This window comes from Rana temporaria, chromosome 8 (assembly GCF_905171775.1).
Source record: "Rana temporaria chromosome 8, aRanTem1.1, whole genome shotgun sequence".
In the NCBI taxonomy this organism is placed as follows: Eukaryota; Metazoa; Chordata; class Amphibia; order Anura; family Ranidae; genus Rana; species Rana temporaria.
Genome location: NC_053496.1, coordinates 182752089 through 182772107, shown reverse-complemented (window position 1 = coordinate 182772107; position 20019 = coordinate 182752089). Strand labels below are relative to the sequence as shown.

The window sequence follows — 20019 nt, the reverse complement described above, 5'->3', positions numbered from 1 at the left end:
GTCCGGAATCCCAACGGGAAAAAAGAAAGCTGGTTCTCTTTTTTTTGCCGGCAGGTTTGGAAGTCTTCAGTGCTCTATGATTTCCTTATACGGTGGAACCTCGGATTGCGAGTAACACGGTTAACGAGTGTTTCGTAATACGAGCACTGTATTTTTAAACATCATAACTCGGCTTCCGAGCAGGATTCAGGCCAAAGCGGTGTGCAGTACCACATTTGGCCTGAGGTGGGGGGGCGCCAAAGCCAAACGGCGCCGTTCGGAAATGCACGGAAAGGCTCGAGGACAGCATGGCTGACCTCAGCAAATCTCTGGAACAAAGTCTTTCTGAGGTTTGTCGAGGTCAGCCGAGGTGTCCTCTGGCCTTTTCTAAAGGCTCTCCGGCGCCCCGCCTGTGGCCACATGCGGTATTGCATGCTATTGAAGTCAATAAATAATTTCCGTTTCCATTGACTTCAATGGGGAAACTCGCTTTGATATGTGAATACTTTGGATTACAAGCATTCTCGTGGAACGGATTATGTTCGTAATCTGAGGTTCCACGATAAAGATCAGAGGAGCGCTCAGCCACGTGTTTTCTGAGATGTATATCAAGGTGAGCTTCTTCCCAGTGTGAGATCTCTGATGTACGGCAACATGTGATTCATATAGAAGACATTTCCTGCACTTGAGGCACTAACTTCGCCTTAAGGGTTACGTGGGATTTGTAATGATTAAAAAGATGGGTCTTCTGTGTAAAACATTTGCCGCACTCATGACAGGAATACGGCTTCTCCCCCGTGTGGATTCTCATATGTCTTTCAAGATCTGCTTTCCAAAGAAAGCTTTTCCCGCACTCCGAGCAGGAATGCGGCTTTTCGCCTCTGTGGTACTTCAGATGCACGGCAAGATTGGCTTTACGCAAGAAACATTTCCCGCAGTCGGGACAGGAATACGGCTTCTCCCCCGTGTGGGACCTCTGATGTATAGTGAGATCGATTTTATATACAAAACACTTATCACACTCAGAGCAAGAAAACGGCCTCTCCTTCGTGTGGCATCTCTGATGTGCAGAGTAATTGGACTTCCGCGAAAAACCTTTCCGGCACTCAGAGCAGGAATACGGCTTTTCCCCCGTGTGGGTCATCCAGTGTGTGACCAGCTGCGATTTATGAAGAAAACCTTTCCCACACTCAATACAGGAATGTAGAGCTTCACCCGTGTGCAATCTCTGATGCGCAGCCAGGATGGACTTCTGTGGAAAACATTTCCCGCACTCCGGACAGGAATGTAGCTCCTCACGCGTGTGCAGCCTCTGATGCGCAGAAAGATTGGACTTCCGGGAAAAACACTTCCCGCACTCGGCACAGGAATGCGGCTTCTCGCCCTTGTGAGATCCCTCATGCCTGAGCAGTGCAGATTTATGAAGAAAAAATTTCCCGCAATTGGGACAGGAATGAAGGTTCTCCCCACTGTGGAATCTCTGATGTAGAGAAAGACTTAATTCAGAGCCAAAGCTTTCCCCGCATTCAGAACAGGAAAATATATTTCCCCCCTGAATTCCGGCCCCATCCCTCGCAGTACGAGGTTGCTCAAAGTCAGAGGGGTTTGATGGTCTATCCATGCTGTGAAGTCCACCATCCATAGGCGAGGACGTGGTCTCTTCCCATACACAATCCTCATCTTCAAATTTATAATCTAGTGATGAAGCAAGATGATTCTTTAAGGATTTCTTGATGGTGTGTCCTGGAAAAATACAAAAATATTATTGTGAGGGGATTAATTCACCTAAACTAGGATGTCACCTGGTTCATGTAGAATTGAGTGACCAGATATGTTCTGCAGATGTCCCAATCAACCTCTTCCCCTCTTATAGGAACTGATGAAGAGTGCCTTTGGACCTCCACCCAGATACTTACATACGTTAAAAAAAAGACACAAGTCCATCGAGTTCAACCAATTAATATGTTTTAAAAACGTAAAAACCTCCCTATACAGAACCCTATTCTGGCAGTCAAAATTTATAAAAACCTTACCAATGCATGGTCCAAGATGTCCCAATAGTGCTTTATTCACCTTTAAGAGATCTCAACTCTTTGAGAACACCTCGGTGTAAACCATCTAGTCCAGGTGCTTTATTCACTGTCAACAGAGCTCAACTCCTTAAGAACACATGGGTGTAAGCCTCCTGGTCCAGGTGCTTTATTCACCTTTACTAGAGAGCAACTCTTTGAGGACACATGGATTTAAAGCGGGAGTTCACCGAATTAGTTTTTTTTTTCTCTTTTCCCCTTAGATGCATGCTCGTTTTGTCTAGGGGAATCGGCTAGTTGTTTTAAAATATGAGCTGTACTTACCGTTTACGAGATGCATCTTCTCCGTCGCTTCCGGGATATGGGTCTTCGGGAGCGGGCGTTCCTTCTTGATTGACAGTCTTCCGAGAGGCTTCCGACGGTCGCATCCATCGCGTCACTAGTAGCCGAAAGAAGCCAAACGTCGGTGCGGCTCTATACTGCGCCTGCGCACCGACGTTCGGCTTCTTTCGGAAAATCGTGACGCGATGGATGCGACCGTCGGAAGACTGTCAATCAACATAGGAACGCCCGCTCCCGCAGCCCATACCCGGAAGTGGCGGAGAAGATGCATCTCGTAAACGGTAAGTACGGATCATATTTTAATACAAATAGCCGATTCCCCTAGACAAAACGAGCAGGAATCTAAGGGGAAAAAGAGTCATGTGCGGGTGAACCTCCGCTTTAAGAACACATGGGTGTAAGCCTCCTGGTCCATGTGCTTTATTCACCTTTACTAGAAAGCAACTCTTTGAGGACATTCTGGTTCAGGTGTTTTATTAACCTTTAACAGAGAGCAATTCTTTCAACACACATGGGTGTAAGCTATCTGGTTCTGTTGCTTTATTTGTCTTTAACAGTGCGCAACTCTTTTGGCACTCATGGGTGTACGACATCTGGTTCAGGTACATTATTCATCTTCAACAGAGCTCAACTCTGTTTAGGACACATGGACGTAAGCCATCTGGTCCAGGTGCTTTATTCATCTTCAACAGAGCTCCACTCTTTGAGGATACCTGGATGTAAGCCTCTTGGTCCAGAAGCTTTATTTACCCTTTCTAGAGCACTTTCTAGAGCACAACGCTTTGAGGACACATGGGTGCAAAGCATTTGGCCCAGGTGCTTTATTTACCTTTAACAGAGCTCAACTCTTTGAGGACACAAGGATGTAAGCCATTTGGTTTGGGTGTTTTATTAACCTTTAACAGAGAGCAACTCTTTCTTTTTTTACGTGTATTTTGTGCGTGTACTCGAGAGAGGAGCCGGACTGCAGGAGTTGAGAGTAGGCAGGCCTCCCCCAGAGGCAGTCTGCCACCTTTCTCCATGCCCCGGGTGGCAATGGCGGGTGCGTGAGGGGGTCCTCCCACACAGCCCACCCTACCTGCTCCGCTTTGAAGCCCAACGGGGCAGAGGGACTCCTTATAAGGGAGTGAGAGGATTAGCCCGCTCAACCAGCCCCGTTAGTCCTTCGCCTCTCTTTTTAGAGACCGCGTGGTCAAAGTGCGTGCATGTTAACCCAATTTCGAGTGCGTGTAAGTGTGGTGGTTTTTGTGGGAGGGGGGTGGGCGTACTAAGCGCAGGCTTACCTCGCATAGCACACCCACCGGGAGCCGGGGTGAGACCACCAAACTCAATTCACATGTAGCCGAGACCGGGATCTGAACCTCTAGCTGCAGAGTTGAATGGCTTGTCAGCGCAGTGCCAATCGCGTTGAGCCACCGCAGCTCAGAGCAACTCTTTCAGCACGCATGGGTGTAAGCCATCTGGTTCAGCTGCTTTATTTACCTTTTCAAGAGCTCAACTCTTTGAGGACACATGGGTGTAAGCCTCATTGTCCAGGAGTTTTTTTTACCTTTTCTAGAGCGCAACTCTTTGAGGACACATGAGTGTAAGCCATCTGGTCCAGGTGCTTTATTCACCTTTAACCTCGCTGGCGGCATTCCCGAGTCTGGCTCGGGGTGAAATTTCAGTACCAATAGCGGTAACCCCGAGCCAGACTCAGGATCGCATCGCACTATCCAGGCAGGGAGTTACTTACCTTGTCCCCTGGATCCTGCGATGCCTCCCCTCTGGGTGTGCGTGCTGTCTCCTCCCTCGATTCACACAGTGCCGGGTGCCGCCGAGCTCCATTCCCTGTGACGTTATGACGCACGGGAGCGGAGACCGGCGCCAAATTCAAAAAAATAAAAACACATACACTTGCAGAATTGAGCGATAGCGATTTGTGGGGAAATTTGTCTTCAAACAGTGAAAGTAATGACAGCGTCAATTCTGCAACTGAGCAACTTTCTGTGTTTTTGATTTGATTACATTATTGAATAATTTTTATTATTATTATATTATTATTTGTTATAATTATTTATAGTTATTTATTATATTATAATTAATGATTTCGTGTTTCAAACTTCATCATACCCGGTATGTCTACTAGACTCTTGTTTGGACAGATTTAATTGAGTTATTCCTAAGAATTACAGGCCTACAATATAAAACGCCAAATTTCCTTGCAAAACAATTGTACCGCTTTCAGCACCAAAAACCTGACATAATCATACCGCCAGGGAGGTTAACAGAGTGCAACTCTTTCAGCACACATGGGTGTAAGCCATCTGGTCCGTCATTTCTAACAGAAGAATAAATGATGGCTCACCTGTGCTGATCTCTGTAGGAGTGTCCTCCTCTATGAATGTCCTCGTCATTCCAGCCTCCTCCGTATATTGCTGATCATCCCTCACATACGTCTCTTCTTCTTCATCCTCGACTTTTATGATAATCAGATCTTCACCCTAAACCAACAGAATGGCAGAAAATAACATCTGGAATACATATAAACACGAAGGAGAAGGCCTTAAAAAAAAAAGGCTGAGGGATCATCATCGGCATTCCAACTTTACAAACAATGCAACAAGAAATGTAAGGGCGCAATCAGGGCGACTAAGGTAGAACACGAAAGGCACATAGCGGAGGAGAGTAACATAGAAGTATTTATGATGTGAGATCACATAGAAAATATCATCTTGTAGAGTCCACACATCATCTCCACATGTCAGAGTGTTCAATCACTTTATGTTTCTGACCCTCAACTCCACCTACCTGATGATGGTGGGGGATGGTGTGACCTTCCTGTGTGGAATCCTGAGAATACAGAGGACGGGGACATCTCTCTGGTGGGTTTCTGTAATTAGGTGACTCCATCGTAATGTCCTTGTAGAGATCCTTGTGTCCTTTAAAAATCTTCATCACCCCATACTCCTCATCTTCTTCTTTATACTCTTCTTTAACAATGATATTATAATCCCCAAAGTTTCCACTCTGAATATATAAAACATTCATTGTAACAAACAAGCTTGTGTATAAATAATAACTACTAATATTTAATATTCATCTACCTGATGATGGTGAGGGATGGTGTGATCTTCCTGTGTGAAATCCTGGGAATACAGAGGACGGGGATATCTCTCTGGGGGGTTTCTATTACTGGATCCATCTGTAGGAAACACACACACTGACTGAATACATTGTTTCTATGTGTTTATCAGATGATGGGGGATCTAGGTGGAGCCTCCGTACTGCTCTCTCCTTTACAATAAAGTTTCCTCTTACCCGGTGATGTGAGGGGCGGCTGATTCTCCACCATGACGTCCTTGTAGAGATCCTTGTGTCCTTCTAAATACTCCCACTCCTCCATGGAGAAATAGACAGTGACATCCTGACACCTTATAGGAACCTGACACACACAATGATACAGTCACCATCCAGACACATCCCTTGTCTGTTACTGGATAATGTCCCAGAATTCCCGGCACCGCTCACCTCTCCTGTCAGCAGCTCCATCATCTTCTTGGTGACTTCTAGAATCTTCTCCATGTTGTGTTTCTCGGGTTTTAGGGAGTCACATGGAGGCACTGTGATGGTCATATGATCACCAAACTTCACAAGAGGAAATCTCTGTATTGGAAAAACATAGGAATATCATGTTAGAATCCCAGAATCATCCTCACCTCTCCAGCCAGGTCTGTGTTTTATTAATAGAGATAAGAGTGATGTCATGTGACCTCCCAGAATCCTCCTCCCCTCTCCGGTCAGGTCTGTGTTTTATTAATAGAGATAAGAGCGATGTCATGTGACCTCCCAGAATCCTCCTCACCTCTCCAGTCAGGTCTGTGTATTATTAATAGAGATAAGAGTGATGTCATGTGACCTCCCAGAATCCTCCTCACCTCTCCGGTCAGGTCTGTGTTTTATTAATAGAGATAAGAGTGATGTCATGTGACCTCCCAGAATCCTCCTCACCTCTCCGGTCAGGTCTGTGGTTTATTAATAGAGATAAGAGTGATGTCATGTGACCTCCCAGAATCCTCCTCACCTCTCCGGTCAGCAGGTAGATGATCTCCAGGGTGAGGTTTAGTATCCGCTCAGTCATGTGACTCAGGTCCTCCTCCATCCTCATTGATGTGGTCATGTGATCTATACAGGTTTCTCTGCAGATGGATAATGGAGAATTATTTGAAAAGCAACAAAAAAATAAATGGGGATAACAAAGAAAAAGTACTTAACAAGTCTCTGGTCTTTGGGTTCAGATAGGGCTCCAAGATTTCAAAGTCTTTTGGGCTTTTAAAGAAATAGGAGTTTTGGCTGAGATTCTTCGTTTTATTTGTAAAGGGGAGCTGGCACTCCCTTAGATACAGTTTTCCAAATGTATTCATATTTTAAATATATCAGATATCACGATCTAAAAACACATAATTCATCATGCACCATAAAATTATGATATGAACACAAGTTCTCATGACCCACCTTTGAAACATCCCTTCCTAAGAAGAAGAAATGGACCTCCCAGACTAGGCAAGAGAGCCACATTTCAAAGGTGTATTACTCGTACATGGTTTTAGGCCATCTATATAAAAGTGTCTGTTCCCAGCCTCCACTTGCAATGGCCATTGACCCATTACAACCAACTAATTAAGGTCTCTCATTCTCAGTTTCTGGGCTTTTTTTGGGATCCTACTAATGTTTTTTCACAACGTCCAATTAACCATTGACAAAAGTCGAGACTAAGGAACGGTTAATAACTGCCCATTGACAGCTGTGTGGAGTCTACCAAGTAGGGTTTAAGGTCCCGTTGAATGGTTTGCTTATTATTTTTGAGAAATAAGGATTATACCGAGCACAACCAAATTCTTCCCTTCTCCCAACTCAGTTTGGGGATCATTAGACCTCCATATCCTCTCAACGGGAGGTTTCTTGGAATAAATAGAAAATAATATCGTATTACCTCCTCAGATGCCAGTTCTAACAATGTCTCCTCTCTACTTCCTCCTGACTCACCTCTCACCTGAGCTTCCTGTCTGTACCCGACATCACTTCCTGTCAGTAGACCATAGAGACTTTCTGTCTGGGTAGAGGTGAGATCACCACCTTGTGGAGTTCAGAGGAACTGCAATCCCGAGAAACATCTCGTAGCGTGAACACATCCTTTTGCTGTGTGTGTGTGTATATGAACTGTTTATCCTTATAGATGGGGTCATCTCCACTCCCACCAAGGGGGATAGAAATATATTGCTGCCTAGTCTATGCAATTAATTTAGTTATTAATACTATACAGGATTTATATAGCGGCAACAGTTTACACAGCGCTTTACAATATTAAAATGGAGGCAATACAGTTATAATACTGTAGCGCTACCCCCTCAGGAGCCGCCGATTGATTTGGGATCAGCGTATCAAGTTACCTCTATGTAGCGTCCAGGGGTGAAGGTAGTGAGCAGAGCAGTAACCAAATGTCCAATCTGTAGTTGGAGTTTTTGAATGCTTTATTTTCCTGGCCCAACACGACCAACATCAACTTGAGGTAGACAGGAAAGGTTGATGAAAGTAGAATAACTTCGCAATATCTGGCTTTGGATAAGGAAGGCAGTCCTGCCTTCTGTAAGTGTATCAGTACGTCGCCACTCCAGCCAGAGTAGGTGAAGTGCCCCAGACAGACCTCTGCCACAGGCCTGGCAGCCGGAGCGTCACTTAAGGTTGCTGGGAGGAACAAGTCTCTGCCACAGACTTGGCTCTGATTAAATTTTGCGGCCTCTGCCACAGGCCTAGTGCAAGGTTGAATTGAACAGCAGAGCGGATCCTCCCAATAAGTCAGGTTAGGGTCACCGGTTGACAGTGTGAGTATACCTGTCAATGCCCGGTCACCAGGTCCCAGACGGTTCGTTCAAGCCCTCTTGGATAACCTGCCTCCGGGTTCTCCTCAAGCCGATCCCCCACCGAACAGCATACAGCCTGGGACCTTCTCAAAAGAAGTGGGGACCCAGTAAGTCACTGGAGCCCCTTGGTAGCATTAGCCACTCTGGACCAGGAGGGCCCAGAGTCAGGAACTCTGCGTAGCACGCGACCCCAGGCCAGGAGGGCCATAGTGGTGGGGCCCTTGATGTGCGCACACCCTAAAGGTGGGTGCCGCACCCGGAACCCGCGAAGATCCCAGAACAACGGCCTCCGCCACAGAAATACCCCTCCCCAGCATGCCCCACGAGGGAAAACTCCTCTAATTGGCTGCTGGGAAAAAGCGGCTCCGCCTGGACCTCTCTGGCGCCACCTGCCGCTAGGGTTGCCACCTCATCCCTTTAAAACAGAACACATATGAATTACACAGGTTCTGAGGCTAATTAAGGTGGTAATTAGAGTCATTTGGTGCCTTACCTGCATTAAATTAGCCTCAGAACCGTGTAATTCATATGTGTTCTGTTTTAAAGGGATGAGGTGGCAACCCTACCTGCCGCCCAGAAATGAAACCGCATCCCTGGAACGCAGACTGACCCACAGAACAATCCAGATTTGGCGACAACCAAATTGAACAAATTCCAGAATGAGAGCAAGATAACTCTCTCATTCCCCACTAAATTTAACATAGCGTCCTTTCTGAAAGTAAAGGGGCGCTACAATACAATAAAATACAAGAGGATTAAGAGGGCCCTGCTCAGAAGAGCTTACAATCTAATAGGGTGGGGTAGGTGGTACAAAAGGTTGTAACTGTGTGGGGAATGAGTTGATGGAAGTGTTAAAAGATTAGTTGGAGACGTGATAGGCTTCCCTGAAGAGATGAGATTTCAGGGATCGCCTGAAAGTAGCAAGAGTAGAGGATAGCCGGACAGGTTGAGGTAACATAAAAAGCAAAAAAATAGGTTGATCCCTCTTCTAGAAGATATCCAGATACACTAATTTTAGTATAATATGAGAATAATAAAAAAATAATTATTTTGACTAGGGATATTATTATTATTATACAGGATTTATATAACGCCAACAGTTTGCGCAGCGCTTTACATCAGGGAAGACAGTACAAATACAATTCAATACAGGAGGAATCAGAGGGCCCTGCTCGTTAGAGCTTACAATCTAGAAGGGAGGGTCAAGTGGAACAAAGGGTAGTTAGCTGTGGGAGATGACATGCCGAACGTACCCTCAGTTTAAGGCCCAATAAGCTGCGGCCTGAGAGTGTTCCTGCAGTCAGCACCTCTCTTGGGACCTGTGGGATAAGGACACGATGGGATAGCAGCCAAAATCCCAGGAAACTCCGTGGCACTTGGCATCAATGACACGGCTCGTGTTTACATTACGAGAGGTTTCTCGGGGCTGCATCCTCTGAGCTCCACAAGGTGGTGATCTTCTCCCTTCTACCCAGACAGGAAGTCTCTATGGAAGACAGGAAGTGATGTCAGGTATTGACAGGAAGTTCCGGGTGAGAGGTGAGTCAGGAGGAAGTAGAGAGGAGACATTTCTGAAATGGACAGCAGAGGAGGTAATAAAGGTAATAAGATCAAATGTTCTATGTACACCCAGTAACCCCCGTCATGTCCGTCCTCTTCCTCCATAGTCGCTGTGACGTCTTTTATCTCCAGAAGATGATGATACACACATATATATTGTGGAAGCGTAGATAGACCCCTTCAGGGTCCGAACATTTCCCCACTTATGAGGCTGAGACATTTCCTTCATTTTAGAGATCTCGAAAGTCATTGGACTGCCACCAATAAAATTTATGAGGGTTATCAATGCTTGAATGTATGTATGAATGGGACAGTAGAGAGAGGAAGGGAAGGTGAGAGCAATCAGCCAAAAAATGTCACTGATTCCTACATTCTTAAAAGTAAGGAAAAGGGGTAGCAAAACCGCTAACATTTTTTTTTTATAAATGGACCTGTAACCCAATCTACATGTGCCAATAACTATTGGACTCAGCCAACATAAAGGCCCCATTATATCCTCATCCTAATATTGTATAACCAATACAGTCCATATAATTCCTTGTTATCCATCTACAGAGAAACCCGCATAGATCACATGACCACATCACTGAGGATGGAGGAGAACCAGAGTCACATGACTGAGAGGATACTAAACCTCACCCTGGAGATCATCTACCTGCTGACCGGAGAGGTGAGGAGGATTCTGGGAGGTCACATGACATCCCTCTTATCTCTATTAATAATACACAGACCTGATCATAGAGGTGAGGAGGATTCTGGGAGGTCACATGACATCACTCTTATCTCTATTAATAATACACAGAACTGATCATAGAGGTGAGGAGGATTCTGGGAGGTCACATGGCATCACTCTTATCTCTATTAATAAAACACAGACCTGATCATAGAGGTGAGGAGGATTCTGGGAGGTCACATGACATCACTCTTATCTCTATTAATAAAACACAGACCTGACCGGAGAGGTGAGGAGGATTCTGGGAGGTCACATGACATCACTCTTATCTCTATTAATAAAACACAGACCTGGCCGTAGTGGTGAGGAGGATTCTGGGAGGTCACATGACATCACTCTTATCTCTATAAATAAAACACAGACCTGACCGGAGAGGTGAGGAGGATTCTGGGAGGTCACATGACATCACTCTTATCTCTATTAATAAAACACAGACCTGACCGGAGAGGTGAGGAGGATTCTGGGATTCTAACATGATATTCCTATTGGTTCTCCAATACAGAGATTTCCTCTTGTGAAGTCAGGTGATCATATGACCATCACAGTGCCTTCATGTGACTCCCTAAAACCCGAGAGACACAACATGGAGAAGAGAGAGGTGGGGAGGATTCTGGAAATGTTGTATGACATTACTGTTGGTGTTTCATTACAGAGTTTGCATCCCGTGAGGTTTGGTGATCGTGTGACCATCACAGTGCCTCCACCTCACTCACTGACTTCTGAGAGACACAACATTCAGAAAATTCTAGAAGTCACCAATAAAATTGTGGAGCTGCTGATGGAAGAAGTGAATGGGGCTGGGAATTTGGGTACCCTATCTACTAAGGAGTGGAAATATTTAGAAGGACACAAGGATCTCTACAAGGACGTCATGATGGAGAATCAGCCGCCCCTCACATCACCGGGTAAGAGGAGACTTTATTGTAAAGGAGAGAGCAGTACGGAGGCTCCACCTAGATCCCCCATCATCTGATAAACACATAGAAACAATGTATTCAGTCAGTGTGTGTGTTTCCTACAGATGGATCCAGTAATGGGAACCCAACAGAGAGATGTCCCCGTCCTCTGTATTCCCGGGATTTCACACAGGAAGGTCACACCATCCCCCACCATCATCAGGTAGATGAGGAACAATCACTGATAGTATCATTAGGATCTGTACATTATCTGCATTGTTACCATTGATGTCATGTTTATTATATATTCAGAGTGGAAACCCGAGAGATTGTAAAGTTGACGTTAAAATAGAGATAAAAGAGGAGGATGATGAGGATGGGGTGATGGAGGAGTTTCTAAAAGGACACAAAGATCTGTACCAGGACACCATGGTGGAGTCATCCAGCTACAGGAACCCACCAGAGAGATGTCCCCATCCTCTGTATTCCTGGGGTTCCACACAGGAAGGTCACACCATCCCTCACCATCATCAGGTAGGTAATAAACAGTTATCAGCAGTTGTGATTTATACACAAACATCTTTGTTACAATTACGGTTTTATTATATCTCTAGAGTGGAAACCTTGGGGAATATAATTTTGTTCTTAAAGAAGAGTTTAAAGAGGAGGATGCGGAGTATGGAGTGATGGAAAAGCTTTCTGAAAGACGCAAGGATAGGATGGATCCACCTAATACCAGGAACCCACCAGAGAGATGTCCCCGTCCTCTGTATTCCCGGGATTCCACACAGGAAGGTCACACCATTCCTCACCATCATCAGGTAGGTGGAGTTGAGGGTCGGTAATGTAACGAAACGTCCCACACTCCGCTTGAGTGGTTTCGTCATATACCACTTCCTCCCAGTCTGAATATAGATATCAGATATTCCAACTGCTCACAAGCACAAATCAAGACGATACTTGTTTAGTTGCTGAACATGGACTGTTTATTCGAACCAGAATACAAGCCTTATATACAGTAGAAGAGGAGGTTCTGCCCTCCTGCTCATAATATTTTAACAATACGCCTGTAACCAGAAACATATATTAACATGAGCTAATTAACTAATTCCTTTGATGTGACTCTGTGTTCTTCTGGTCACTTTTATGATAAATCAGGATTTCACTACAGGTCAGACTTGTTGTCACCGAGTTTTACACAGTAGATGATACATTATCATAAGTATAAACACAGGACACCTTCTCACAATAGCAGGAGCTCCAGTAGGAGTTGGCCCAACTCCTACATTGTACAGAGGCCAATGTGTTTAGCTCTCTCACCTAACATGTTGAGTTCCGAATGAAACAAACCAAGAATAGTCTTTTCATATATCCTGGGAGATATTGTGGATAAACATTACTCTCCCATTTTACGTAATCCAAGACATATTTTCTCAGCCACACAGGATGACTTAGACATAAGAGGTGCATGGGGAGCTGAAACAAGGGTTTCCCAACCTTTCCAAGGGATTCTGGGTTCCACGGGCCCTCCAGTCATAGGGAACATAAAGTGGTTGAACACTCTGACATGTGGAGATGATGTGTGGACTCTACAAGATGATATTTTCTATGCGATCTCACATCATAAATACTTCTATGTTACAAATGTTATTTTCTGCCATTCTGTTGGTTTAGGGTGAAGATCTGATGATCATAAAAACTGAGTGTGACGTAGAAGAGACGTATGTGAGGGATGATCAGCAATATACGGAGGAGGCTGGAATGACGAGGACATTCATAGAGGAGGACACTCCTACAGAGATCAGCACAGGTGACCCATAATATATTCTTCTCTTATCTTTGCTCTGTTACTGCTCACTGATTGGTCCAGAGAACATCTCCTCACTCATATCTACCTGATCCAGATGGAATCTTGATGGAAGTGAACTTACCCTCTCATATCTATTGATGATGTATTTCTATTTTTCCAGGACACGCCATGGAGAAACCCTCAAAGGATCGTCTCACTTTATCTCCAGGTTGTAAAATGGAAGATGAGGACATCACAGGAGATTGTGGAGGAGAAACGACAATGAGCTCCACTATGGATGGAGGACTTCACAGTGTGGATAGACCATGGAATCCCTCTGACTCTGAGCGACCTCGTACTGTGAGGGATGGTGTCGGAATTCAGGGGGAGCAGATATATTTCTGTCCTGAATATGGGGAAAATTTCACTATACACGAGAGCTCTCACACACAGGAGCTTAATTCCTGTTCTGAGTGCGGAAAATCTTTTCTTCATAAATCAGTACTGTACAGACATCAAAGATCTCACACTGGTGAGAAGCCTTTTTCCTGTCCTGAGTGCGGGAAAAGTTTCACACAGAAGTCCCATCTTTCCAGACATGAAAGAATGCACACAGGCGAGAAGCCGTATTCCTGTTCTGAGTGCTGGAAATGTTTTTCCGATAAGACCAGCCTTGTCAGACATCAGAGGTTACACACGGGGGAGAAGCTGTATTCCTGCCCCGAGTGTAGAAAATGTTTTTCACAGAGGGCCCATCTTTCCAGACATCAGAGATTACACACGGGTGAGAGGCCGTTTTCCTGCCCTGAGTGTGGGAAATGTTATACAAGGAGATCAGAAGTTGTCAAACATCAAAGATCTCACTCAGGTGAGAAGCCGTATTCCTGCTCTGAGTGTGGGAAGTGTTTCTCACAGAAGTCTTGTCTTACCAAACATCAGAAACTCCACACAACCCTTGAGGTGTATTAGTGTCCTTACTGCGGGAAATGTCTTCCATATGGTTCATATTTTGCCGCACATCAGAGATCTCACACTGGGAAGAAGCTCACCTTGATATACTCCTCAGAAAACACGTGGCTGAGCGCTTCTCTGATCTTTATCATGGAAGAAACCCTTTATAAGGAAATCAGAGATTACGAAAGACTTCAAAGTTCTGTCTGTCTTCCTCTGCTAGGAGAGAGAAGGAGGGGGTGTCACTGCTGGTTGGGTCCCTCTTGGAGAGAGAAGGTGACGTCACTGCTGGTTGGGTCCCTCTAGGAGAGAGAAGGAGGGGGTGTCACTGCTGGTTGGGTCCCTCTAGGAGAGAGAAGGAGGGGGTGTCACTGCTGGTTGGGTCCCTCTAGGAGAGAGAAGGAGGGGGTGTCACTGCTGGTTGGGTCCCTCTAGGAGAGAGAAGGAGGGGTGTCACTGCTGGTCGGGTCCTTCTAGGAGAGAGAAGGAGGGGGTGTCACTGCCGGTTGGGTCTCTCTAGGAGAGAGAAGGAGGGGGTGTCACTGCTGGTTGGGTCCCTCTAGGAGAGAGAAGGAGGGGGTGTCACTGCTGGTTGGGTCCCTCTAGGAGAGAGAAGGAGGGAGTGTCACTGCTGGTTGGGTCCCTCTAGGAGAGAGAAGGAGGGGGTGTCACTGCTGGTTGGGTCCCTCTAGGAGAGAGAAGGAGGGGGTGTCACTGCTGGTTGGGTCCCTCTAGGAGGGGGTGTCACTGCTGGTTGGGTCCCTCTAGGAGAGAGAAGGAGGGGTGTCACTGCTGGTTGGGTCCCTCTAGGAGAGAGAATGAAGGGGTGTCACTGCTGGTTGGGTCCCTCTAGGAGAGAGAAGGAGGGGGTGTCACTGCTGGTTGGGTCCCTCTAGGAGAGAGAAGGAGGGGGTGTCACTGCTGGTTGGGTCCCTCTAGGAGAGAGAAGGAGGGGGTGTCACTGCTGGTTGGGTCCCTCTTGGAGAAAGAAGGAGGGGGTGTCACTGCTGGTTGAGTCCCTCTAGCTGTGTAGTCTGATCTCACCTGACCTTCAGCAGAAGCTTTAAAGAAAGACATCATGGTGAGAGAGGAGCTAGATATTGCTCATGGATAAATTGAAGGGGAGGTGACAAGACTGATCATTCCATTGCTATAGTTTGCAGCCTGCACAGACTTGGAGAATGCCACCTGCTGGTGAAAAGTGGGAAATATGACATTTTATGATATTTTCAGATGTAACATTTTATAATTATTTGATAAAAGGGAAAATATATTGACACATATTTTTAAGTATAAAACAAAAAGGGAAATGTTTATATTCTTAAAATTGTGTTTTATAAATCTTTTGATAAAAGTCTACCTTCGGATTTGTATTATTAAATGGCTACAAAAAAAAAAGACGCAAGTCCAATGAGTTTATTCACCAACAGAAAACCTCCATATACAGAGCCCTGTGTACCCACAGGGGATCCAGAGGAAGGCAAAATAAAAATACCCTATAAAGCATGATCCACCTTGCTTCAACAAGGGAAAAAATATTCTTCCTCTTACTGATCATCTTATCCAGGGGGCCTCCAAAATCTTCAGTATGAGGGCCACATTGTATATTTTACAAAAATTTGTGGGCCAAAAAAAAAATGTTTTTATGTGGGGGGGGGGGGTGACTCTGATAGGGACTATCCTGTAAGGGGTGACTCTGATAGGGACTATCCTGTAAGGTGTGACTCTTATAGGGATTATCCTGTAAGGGGTGACTCTGATAGGGACTATCCTGTAAGGTGTGACTCTGATAGGGATTATCCTGTAAGGGGTGACTCTGATGTGGACTCTTGTGTAAGCTGGTTCTCTGATGTAAGTGGGACTCTGATGGGGACTCTTATGTAAGGGTTGACTGATGGGGACTTGCATGCAAGAGGGTATTCTAATGGGGACTCTCATGTAATAGGTTACTCTGATGGGCAATCTCATGGAACGAGGGCCTCTGATGAGGACTGTGTTGTAAGAGGGTAATCTGATGGGGACTCTTATGTAAGGGGTGACTATGATGGGGACTCCCATGTAAGGGGTGACTCTGATGGAGACTGTCATGTGAACAGGGATACTGATGAGGACTCTCATGTAAGAGGTGATTCTAATGGGGACTTTCATGTAAGGGATGACTCCGATGGGGACTCTTACGTAAGGGGGAACTCTGATAGGGGCTCTGATGTAAGGGAGACTAAGATGATTGGTTGTTGGACTAGCCCCCTTTGCAACCCTCTGGAAGGCCAATAGAACGCAGATTGTTGCGGCACATTCTATTTTCAAGATCATCTTGCTTCAAAAATGTATAAGAAAGAACCGGGATGGCCGCACTCCAAAAATAAAAATGTGTTCCTTTTAATAAAAACTGGTCACAACATGGATGTCACAGCAAAAAATCAGGAAAAAGGGCTAACGCGTTTCACACTCTTATACAGTGCTTATTCAATAAATAAGCACTGTATGAGAGTGTGAAACGCGTTAGCCCTTTTTCCTGATTTTTTGCTGTGACATCCATGTTGTGACCAGTTTTTATTAAAAGGAACACATTTTTATTTTTGGAGTGCGGCCGTCCCGGTTCTTTCTTATACATATTTGCATACTATTGCAGTGCCTGCACCCAAGAGATTGGACCCCACTTTGCAGTTCTCTGGGACCTCTGAGCGGTAAACTTTCTTTATCATCTTGCTTCAGTTGCAATTGAGCAATGTGGCAGGATGCCTGATCAGAGGAGGGATGGTGTCCTCCAGCATGACTCAGGCGATGCTCTGCCTCTAATACACGATCTCTGAGTTTATGCAGATCCTGTCTGAAGAGATGTCCAGCTTAACCTCCTCGATTTTGGTAGTCAGTGTTGCCTGGCAAGTGGAGATTGCCTCCAGGATCTTAGAAGTTTCAGGGATCGATGTCTCCATCCCAGAAGCGGAGGAGCCGCCATCTTCTCCCTGCCCATCCTTATCTTTGTGGTAGAATCTGTCCAGCTTTGCAATGTACTCTGTGATCTTACGAGGACAGGACAGGATACTGGCAGTAGAGGTATCATAGGAGGTAATTAGTAAACAAATATGGACACAGGACAGATCACAGGATAGACGAGGAGACGAGATGTCCTATGCCGATGGTTCCCCAATATTGTTAAAAGGGGTTTTGAAATGCCAACAAGCCCTGCGATCCCCATAAGCACCAAGCCATGGTTGTGGGGATGAGGCCCTTATCTTTATTTTCATGTGGACAAGTTGCTGTGCCGGGCAGTCCCTGACATTCCCCAGGTTGAGGGCATGTGGCCAGGTATGGTTCAGGAGTAGGGGGGGGCACATGTTTGTCTAGATGCTTGAATTTAATAACATTATAAGACCCTTATATAGGATAGGGGTCTGGTATAGATAAAGAGAATCCCTGGCCATGTAAACAAATAAGTTAGGGATAGTTTAAAAATGGTCAGGAAATAAGGGAACTAGTGTGCCCCCCTCCTCCTGAACCACGCCGGCAAAGCACATTGTTTCTATGGAAAGGGCCTCTAATCAACAACCTTGGCTCGGTGGTTGTGGGGGTCTGTGGAAGGAGGGCTTATCAGAATCTGGAAGCTCCCATTGGGAACCTAGATACCACATCCCATGTGAATGAGTAAGGGCTGCATAGTACTGCTAATTAGAAGTGTAAATAAAAGTCCTTTAATAAAAAGAACCCCCCCTCCCCCCAAAAAAAAAGTCCCACAAAGTACATCCATCGTCAATCACAATTGCTGATGCCCGCTGAAAGAAAAATAAATGCTACCTGCCGACACACGGCATAACCCATGGGTCCTCAAACTATGGCCCTCCAGTTGTTCAGGAACTGCAATTCCCATCATGCCTAGTCATGTCTGTGAATGTCAGAGTCTTGAGGGCCGTAGTTTGAAGATCCCTGGCATAACCCGACGACTGCTCTGGCGGATGCCAGCTGAAATATACAAACGGAGGGGGTCTCCCGGGTGAAGTCATTGATCATATAATGGTCATGTCCCTATACAGTCAATGACATCACCCCGGAGAACACGTCCTTTGTATATATCAGCTGTAACCCACCTGAGCTGTCAAGATCAGACTTGTGTCAATGAGGGGTATTTACGTTTTCAATGTTGGTGGATTTGTGATTTACATGGATCTACGTCGCTGGATGATGTGGAGGGGTGAATGTCCTATTTGTGTGCGTGTGATTTTTTTTTTTTTTTATTAAAGGATTTGTCAAAAACTCTGTTTTTAATTACACTTTTTTTTTTGTGAATGTATAGGGGGGGCCCTTTTTCATTCACATAGTGGGGCCAATATCTATATAAAAGGGGGGTTCCAGATTTCGATAAGGCCCCACCAACAGACCCCCTGCAACCACCACCGGGCCAGGGTTGTGTGGAAGAGGCCCTTGTCCTCATCTACATGATTGCTTTTCTGGAAAAGGTGGGGTGGGTCATGTGGTGTGTTATGGTTCACAATAAAAGGGGGGGGGGTGGAGCATGTTCCTCACCCTCTTTTTGTGGCTACATGCTTGAATAAAAGTCTAGTGTGTGGCCTGCTCTGGCTCAGAATGGAGGGGAGTATGTTCCTCTTACCCTTTTCCTGTATGCTTGAACAAGGGTCTGTTTTTTTTTGGAGTGGGAGGTACCCCAATGACATCTATACCAGATCCTTATATAGGATTAAGGTCTGGTATATATGAATGGAATACCCGGCCCCTTTGTTTACTGAGCAGAACTGTACATACAGTATACATATAGCGACTGTACATATGTTGCCTATGGGGGAACAGCCGTGGCTGCAACACGGCTATGGGAATGCCAGCCATTGAAGGAGCAGAGAGGGCTTAGAGATGGGTTCAACTAGGAAGCCAATAGGTTTCCACCACACTCCGGGGTGATCGGTAAGCCATGTCCGGAACATGAAGCATTATTACATATACAGGCATCTTTAAAATGGAGGAGTGGACAAGAACTTAGCCAATTTCAGCTAAGATGATATAGACCTTTAGATCTTTGTAGAAGGTCAATTACCACAGACCCGTGGCTCTCACATAGATGAGAAGTCCATGTCCTGCTCATCACGACCTCGCCTTTTAGATCCTTGTGGAAGATCAATCATCATGGAGCTGTGGCTCTCACATAGACAAGAAGTCCATGTCCTGCTCATCATGACCTCACCTTTTAGATCCTGGGGTTCTGCTGGCAGAGGGCAAAAGCCTCTTCCCCACAACCCTGGTCAGTTTTTGTGGGGGTCTGCTGGCAAAAGCAAGAGCCTTTTCCCTAAAAACCTGGTCGGTGGTCATAGGGGTTTGCTGGCAGAGGGTAAGGGCCTCTTCCCTGCAACCTTGGTTGATAGTCCTGGGGGTCTGCTGGCAGAACACAAGGGCCTCTTCCCCACAATCCTGGTCCGTGGTCGTGGGGTTCTGCTGGCAGAGGGCAATGGCTTATTTTCCCATATCCCTGGCCTGTGGTCGTGGGGATCTTCTGGCAGAGGGCAATGGCCTCTTAACCACAACCATGGTCAGTGTTCATTTGAGTCTGCTGGCAAAAGCCTCTTCCTCACAACCCTAGTCTGTGGTCGTGGGGGTCTGCTGGCAGAGGGCAAGACCCTCTTCCCCACAACCCTGGTCAGTTTTCGTGGGAGTCTGCTGGCAGAGAGCAAGAGCCTTTTCCCCACAAACCTGGACAGTGGTCATAGGGGTTTGCGGGCAGAGGGCAAGGGCCTTTTCCCCACATCCCTGGTCTGTGGTCGCGGGGGACTTCTGGCAGAGGGCAAGGGCCACTTACCTACAAACCTGGTTGGTGTTCATAGGGGTCTGCTGGCAA

At 45.9% G+C, this 20019-nt stretch overlaps 1 protein-coding gene across 1 annotated transcript; it reads right to left on the bottom strand.

The window, feature by feature from the left end:
• Positions 1–463: 463 nt before the first annotated feature.
• On the bottom strand, positions 464–4726 carry LOC120910745 (gastrula zinc finger protein XlCGF17.1-like). Its single transcript, XM_040322480.1, has 2 exons — positions 4699–4726; positions 464–1722 (listed from the first exon to the last, which is right to left on the bottom strand). The coding sequence occupies exon 2, from the start codon at positions 1619–1621 to the stop codon at positions 641–643; it is 981 nt and encodes a 326-aa protein (XP_040178414.1). The 5' UTR covers positions 1622–1722; positions 4699–4726; the 3' UTR covers positions 464–640.
• Positions 4727–20019: the final 15293 nt, after the last annotated feature.